General features: G+C 33.4%; 1 protein-coding gene across 1 annotated transcript in view; it reads left to right on the top strand.

Annotated features, from left to right (window-relative positions):
- The first annotated feature begins 5,682 nt into the window (after positions 1–5,682).
- Positions 5,683–7,176, top strand: part of LOC106466251 (transcriptional activator protein Pur-beta-A-like) — a 72,816-nt gene continuing 71,322 nt past the window's right edge. Inside the window, exon 1 of the mRNA XM_013926507.2 lies at positions 5,683–5,761. Within this exon, the coding sequence (XP_013781961.1) occupies positions 5,719–5,761 (43 nt within the window). The 5' untranslated portion in view covers positions 5,683–5,718. The remainder of the gene's footprint in view (positions 5,762–7,176) is intronic.

Raw genomic sequence — 7,176 nt, 5'->3', positions numbered from 1 at the left:
TTATTCATATCAAGACCGAGGTATTCGACAATGCTTTTGTGTGATCTATTTATTGATTTGAGGTTAGGAACGTTATATTGTGGGGAATGAGGTGCCGATTTTATCTAATTCCCCAGAAGGTACTTCTCTCAACTGAACTAGATCTGTCTTGGAACATAGATTTGAACACAAACTTGAAAAAGTTAATAGACGTCTTTAGTGGCTGCATCCACGACAACTGATGTTAATGTGAACTCTGGATATCTGATGAAAACGTATACAATAGCACTTTACATAAAACATGACACGGTTTTATATAAAGATGTTAGACTTATAACATAGTATTACCATTGTTGTTGTAATATTATTTTCTCAAACAGGTATGAATTCATTGTAAAACGTTTGATATCAATAAATTTACATATTTTTATATATATATGAAAATTTGATATTTATCGTTTCATTTTGTTTGACTATTCTAACGTATGCGCACGTAAATATCTTTGCTTATAGATCCGCTCGTGTTTGATATAATTTTTGTTGATATATTTGCATTAGTATAATACTTCCAGTTTAAATCAGTAAATAAAGATTTATTGTAAAAAATACAATCAAAACGAATACAAATTAGACCTAAATTTATCAACATTTTTTTTGTAATTGACAAGTAAGGGTTGCTAACGTTTTAGTGTAATATAATCTTTACCACCCACTATAAACGTTAAATAGACAATACTACTGTTGACATTCACTTTAAAAAGTGCACAGATAAAATTTTGCAGGTTTTCAGAAGTTTAAAAAAGACGTACCTTGTTGCCACCTTTCTTATTAGGCCTATATCCCGAGCTTCAAGCCTTTAGTCTCTATACACCTTGAATTTACTGTGATGATAAATAAACTGTCAGAAGCATGCCATAACTTACTTTACTCTTTCCATTTGAAATTTAGGTTTCTTTAGTTTATTCAACCTTTAGAGGTAGTTAGAGCGTGCTCATCGTCATCGTAAAGTTAATAAAAGAAGAAATTATCATCATTTGTCACTGTGGAATATAATAAGGTGAGTCTGAGGGCTTATAACGCTAAAAATTGGGGGTTCGATACCTGTGGTGGGCAGAGTGCAGCTTATCATCATTTGTCACTGTGGAAAAATCGAATATAATAAGATGAGTCTGAGGGCTTTATAAGGCTAAAAATCGGGGTTCGATACCTGTGGTGGCAGAGTGCAGCTAATACAATGTGTAGCTTTGCCGTTAACAACAAAAGCATATCATTCACTTACTTTTGTTAAAACGTACACCGCACCGTGAGGTATTTCAATACTTCTTCCTGAGTAAGACAGTTTTTGTTTTTTGTTTACTATAAGGTTGTACAAAAGTAGCCTCCAAGCAATAATTGTTACATCAAGTTCTTAAATGAACGAATACATCAATTATGTACTGACACATGAAGTGACCAAAATGTCCTTTTGTACCAATTTTAGTGTTCGTTTCGGAATATTCGCGCAAAACTACTCAAGAGCTACCTGAGTTAGTCGTCCCTAATTTTGAACTGATAGAGTAAAGGGAAAGCAACTAGTCAACAGCACCCACCGTCATCTCTTTTGGCTACTCTTGTCAGATCGAATAGTGGAAGTTGACCGTCACACTTATAATGCACCCCCCACACACACACCAAAAAAGTGCAAAGCGCGATTTTTTTTGGCAGTAAAGGGACCGTTTTATGCAATACATTAATTGTTTTTCTAAACAAGAGTTTAAAAAAATATATGAAGATGTTTTTTAGGAAATTTTAATTGTGATGTTACGGTTTATTTTATGCATCATGACTTTACTGAGTCTTTACTTAGTGCTTTTATCACACTATAAACGTGGGATTTTTTTTTAAAGAGTGAATAAGGCAAATCACTTAGAAAAATTAAAAATTATGTCAGTAATGTTTTTCTTAAGATATTGGTTCTCTAGTAGCACAGCGGTATGTCTGTTGACTTACAACGCTAGAAACCGGATTTCGATACCCGTGGTGGGCAGAGCACAGATAGCCCATTGTGTAGCTTTGTGCTTAATTACAAAACAAACAAACCTAAGATATTGGTCCCCCGGTAGGTCAACGGTAAATTTACGGACTTACAACACTAAAATTCGGAGTTCTATTCCATAGAGTGCTGCTAAAGAACTTGTATCTCATATCATAAGGTGGTACCACACCTACATGGGACATAGTTGAAATACTTCCCATACCTGTAAACTCACCGAGGCTACTAAGGCTGTCAAGGAACTTGATTCCTACACCCTGCTTACTAGAATTAGCACGTAGTTCAGGCGTTAAACCATCACTGTAAGCATATGGCTTCAATAGCCTAAACCTTTCAGAAGCAAATCTGAATCTGAAGGTCATTGCTGCAGCTATGTCACATAGCCCACAAAAATAACTTAAGATACTGAGAGCTATTTTAAAGAGCCACCAACTACAGAGCTACATATAAACAAGTATATAAATTGTTGTTAACCCGAAATATTTCGGGCATTACAAAGAACTATAAATGTTCATAGTTATATGCAAACAGGCATATTAATTGTTCAAAAACTAAGTTAACTGCAATTTGTTTTACACATTTCTCTTAATTTGTCCATAAAGGCTCGAAATCAGAAGTGGTTAAAAACAGCACTTCATATCTATCTCGTAGGAGACAAAAGATATATATTAAATGCTATTTTTTACATACTTCTTGTTTCAAACCGCAATGGATTAATGAAAAGAAACGTACTACAACCCACATCGGCAAATAACTTGTTTTTATAGCAATTACAATTTTTAGGCCTATTGGTTTTCAATATTTCGCCGACTTTTGGCATTTAAACCGTGACTTTGAAAACCAGGCCTGTGCGCAGAATATTTGAAAGGGGCATTCTAATCTGTGAGATCACAATCAACATGTCCCCCACAAAAAAACTTAAGATAAATAGGTGCTATGAAGTTAAATCTGGAAGCAATTTTGCATGAGATAATAGCTTAACCAACTGTTTGGCTGTTCACTTTAAATCCACAAACATCCAATGAAATGTCATAAAATCGTTATGTTGTAACACTGCATGGGGAGCTAGACTTACATTAACATAAATATGTATGTTTTATTATAGTAAAGTACTGTACTATCTACATGTAGAGTAGTTATTAATTGTTGAATTATATTACTAATTTAAACAACTCTGTACAACAATAGTATATTAGCTATTTCAATCATTAGCTATCATATACGTGCATGTATGTACTACTGAAATAACATGTTAGCATGCTCCATTCTTCTGGGGTGTTTTTCCATAAATAACTTACATACAGTTTCAATGTTGATAGCAGTGTCATAATGTATTAAAGCTAGAGCACTCAGTCTTTCTTCGGTTTGTGTACACCTTAAGTACTTATTCAACAGGCGGAGAGCAGATGCCGAACGTTTGTGTGCACATGAACTTAATGGCACGGTGGCAAAGAGTTTCAGTAACATAAGGATATTTGGTGTACTGAAGCGCGCTTTTAAGCAGTCAGCCAGTATCTGGGATTTGTCCTGGAAAGGTATAGAAAGCCATCTTGTCTTCCATCGATGAAGTTCTTCATCAAAAATATCAGGATTTGACAAATCTTCTCTGTAAAAATCTTTAGCCTGTCTGATATAAGAAATAGAAGACTCTTGTGTGAATTTTGATGGCATAAGTTTCTGAATTGATGCTACTTGGTTTACATGTGTATCAAATATGGAAGAAAGATTGCTTATAATGAGGTCAATTGAGTATTATTGCATCAAAATATCCAGTATTGTGCGGAATGTTCTAAACTTCAGTCGGGGTATAAATACACGTCGAGAGATTATTATTTAGCTCTAGATTGCATGATTGTGAATTTAGCAATAAAGAGCGTATAGTGGCGATTCTTAAAATGAAATTATCACACACTGTATTGTAATAATAGAGCAGAAAAGAATAATATGTCTTGTCAAAGGGTGTTCTAAAGTAATTGAACCAGACTATGTGGATTTTGACGAAAAAGAGGCAAAGTTCTGGATACAACTGTGATAACCAATAGTGTAACAAATTTTTCTACATACGTTTGACTTGTTTTGAATATATTAGTTTAAAACAAGTGGATTGTGTGCTGTCCGTTTATTGTTGAAATTTATCACCAAGAAGTCACAGAAACCCACTGTAAATAATACAGCCTATAAAACCTGACAGTAGCAATTCGGCTTCGGACTTCCAATTACAAAGTGTCAAAAGAAGTCATTGCATGCGACTATTTCAAGCCAAAAAATGCTGATGCTTCATCATAAGAACGTAGATTATGTGTAAAACGTTAAACACCATAAACAGCTGCACTATCACCATATTTTTTTACATTACAAAAATAGAAAGTTCGGGCTCTCCCCCTCCACACTGCGTACGGGTGTCAAAATATATCAGTTGTTATTAGCCTAAACTATTATCAAGGGCCCTTTAAAAGAGCCATAAACAAACATAGTTACTAATAAACATTTACATGTGTAGTCTCAGATATATGTCTTTGCATTGCTTTATCCATGAACATGTATTTTGTCATATGAATTGTATCATAATAAACCTAAGCTGAAAATTATATACATAGTTGCAATTACACACACGACTTATAAAGCAACAACAAGAGGTGGCATCGTAATTATTGAGCAACGTTGCAAGTTTGTTTGTTTTGAATTTCGCGCAAAGTTACACGAGGGCTATCTGCGCTAGCCGTCCCTAATTTAGCAGTGTAAGACTAGAGGGAAGGCAGCTAGTCATCACCACGACTAGTGGGATTGAGCGTAACATTATAACGCCCCCACGGCTGAAAGGGCGAGCATGTTTGGTGTGACGGGGATTCGAACCCGCGACCCGCAGATTGCGAGTCGAGTACCCTAACCATCTGGCCATGCCGGGCCACGTTGCAAGTATTGTAGTAATGTTATTATCAAGTCTGATTTCATATTAAAGCTTGGGTTCATAATTCTACATAAAACAAACAAAAACATTATACACAGCCTTTTCTTGATAACATTTTCCCATTAAAAGTATTTTCAATCGTTTTTGTGTGTTTTATGTTATTTCTAGATCCATCCATATTTTGTAACTCGTTTATGCATATGAAAACAGGAACTTAATATATGTAACTTGTTTTAACAAACGTAATACACTTATTAAGGTACAATTCTCCATTGAAAATTAACTGTATAAACATACTTCAAAATGAAGAAATCACTCATTACACTTTGGGGTCATGGGTACGTTATAAGAGGAAGGTCAAACCTCACTATTCGGTGAAACAGTAGTAGCTCAAGAGTTGACGGTGGATCCTGTTGACTAGCTTGACTTAATTTTAAACGTACCAATGGACTATAAGAGGTAAAAATGTACTATTGAAATACAATGGCAAACTATTATAGTAATCACATGAGAAATTCATGATTTCTGAAACTAAGACCGTACACAAAAGTATTATTGCTCTAATTTAGAAGTGTGTTAAACATTATAATGTTTTTAAGTACATAATATTTGGTGTGTTTTTAAGCTCCATTTTCAAATCAAACCTTTGGAAACACTGGCCTGAAGTGCTCTTATCAATAATAAATCACTGGAATTACGCATGTGGACTCTGTTATCGCGTTATGTGATTGGCCAAGCTATAAGACCCATTTACAGGTCTGAGAACGAGACTGCGAAGTAGTTGTAGAAGACGATCATCATGTCGGATCGTGAAAGTGGAGATGATCAGGGTCAAGCTCAAAGTATGTATGGTATGCTCAGAGTTGAGTCAGAATATTTGCCAGAAATTAAATTTCTTTGATGTGCATTGATAAAAAATGGCAAATTTGGATTAAAATAATTCACATATATTATTTAGGGCTATTGTTCAACATGCTTAGTGAATTTTATAGCAAGTATGGCGTGACGTTAGTTTCATGACTACTGTAGTGTAGGCCTGTCGTAGTTAGGTAGAACATAAAACTAAATGAAGATATAAGCTAGTTTGTAGGCCTTTCTTATGCTTTAATGTGTGTTTACGTACAGAAATTAAGATTTATATGTCAGGATATTGTTTCTTTAATTTTTTGATCACTGAAGTCTGTTCAGGTATGAAATAAAATGTAAAACCGTAATTTTTGAATTTGTAGGGATGGAACGTTTTACTTCGACATCTCGCGATTGTGCTTCCCTCTCGCGTCTAAGATCGAAGGTTTTTGCATAGCGCGAAATATTACCGGCTTCTTGATATGTAGTGTGAATACTTTTTTTCATACGTGATGAACACTGCGATATGTATTTTTAGCTAGTTATAATGATGGGTTATGGTTACACTCTTATATTTTATAGCTTCGACTCTAGTATTGCTAAAAGTGTAAGTTATTGGGTTCAAATGCATCATGTACCATGTCTATATTATATAGACCAACCATAAACAAGTGAAATATGTTAAATATACAATTTATATTTTATAACTGGTGTTTTTTTCTATTTAAATTACATTTTCTAAAACTTTTTAACAATAAACAGTTTATTATAAAAACACAGAACTTCAGGAACTTTCACTAAACATTTTGAAATAAGCATACCAAAAATGGCAATTTCTTCCAAAAACTTGTGTTTTATAATTTTATATATATATTTATAAAGTATAGATTCATACTTTAAAAAACAAAAACGGTAATGAAATGCGTGAATAAATTTGATCAAATATATGGGGGTGATGTAGAGAAAGAGAAATTACTATTTTTTAATTGTTTTCACTAATTTTTTTATATTTAGTGAATGAATATCATCTAATTCCATGTTTTATAAACTAATAACCACATTTTTGGAAAACCATAAATAAAGAAAGCATTTTTGATGTAAACAGTTGAGTATTTTTTTATTTAGATATATTATTTCTTTTTATATAAATTGTATATGAAGAACTAATATATTAATTGGAACATCTAATTGCTAGTAATGCCAAGTTAAAAAAAAAACATGTTTAGCAACTGGAATTTTTGAAGAAGTAAAGGTAGGAGTTCCTTTTTTTTTTTGCATGATTGTTGTTTGTTTTCAAAGGTTCCATGTCAAACAGAAGTCTTCATTGTTTCATTTTTTCATCAGAATGATACAGAATTTATGACAAATAAAGAAAAAGGGAAGTGCTCGGGAAGGATTTTTGAGAACAGAA

Source organism: Limulus polyphemus, unplaced genomic scaffold, assembly GCF_000517525.1.
Source record: "Limulus polyphemus unplaced genomic scaffold, Limulus_polyphemus-2.1.2 Scaffold2206, whole genome shotgun sequence".
NCBI lineage: Eukaryota > Metazoa > Arthropoda > Merostomata > Xiphosura > Limulidae > Limulus > Limulus polyphemus.
Note: the sequence above shows the minus strand (reverse complement) of the source record. Positions and strands in the feature narration are given on the sequence as shown.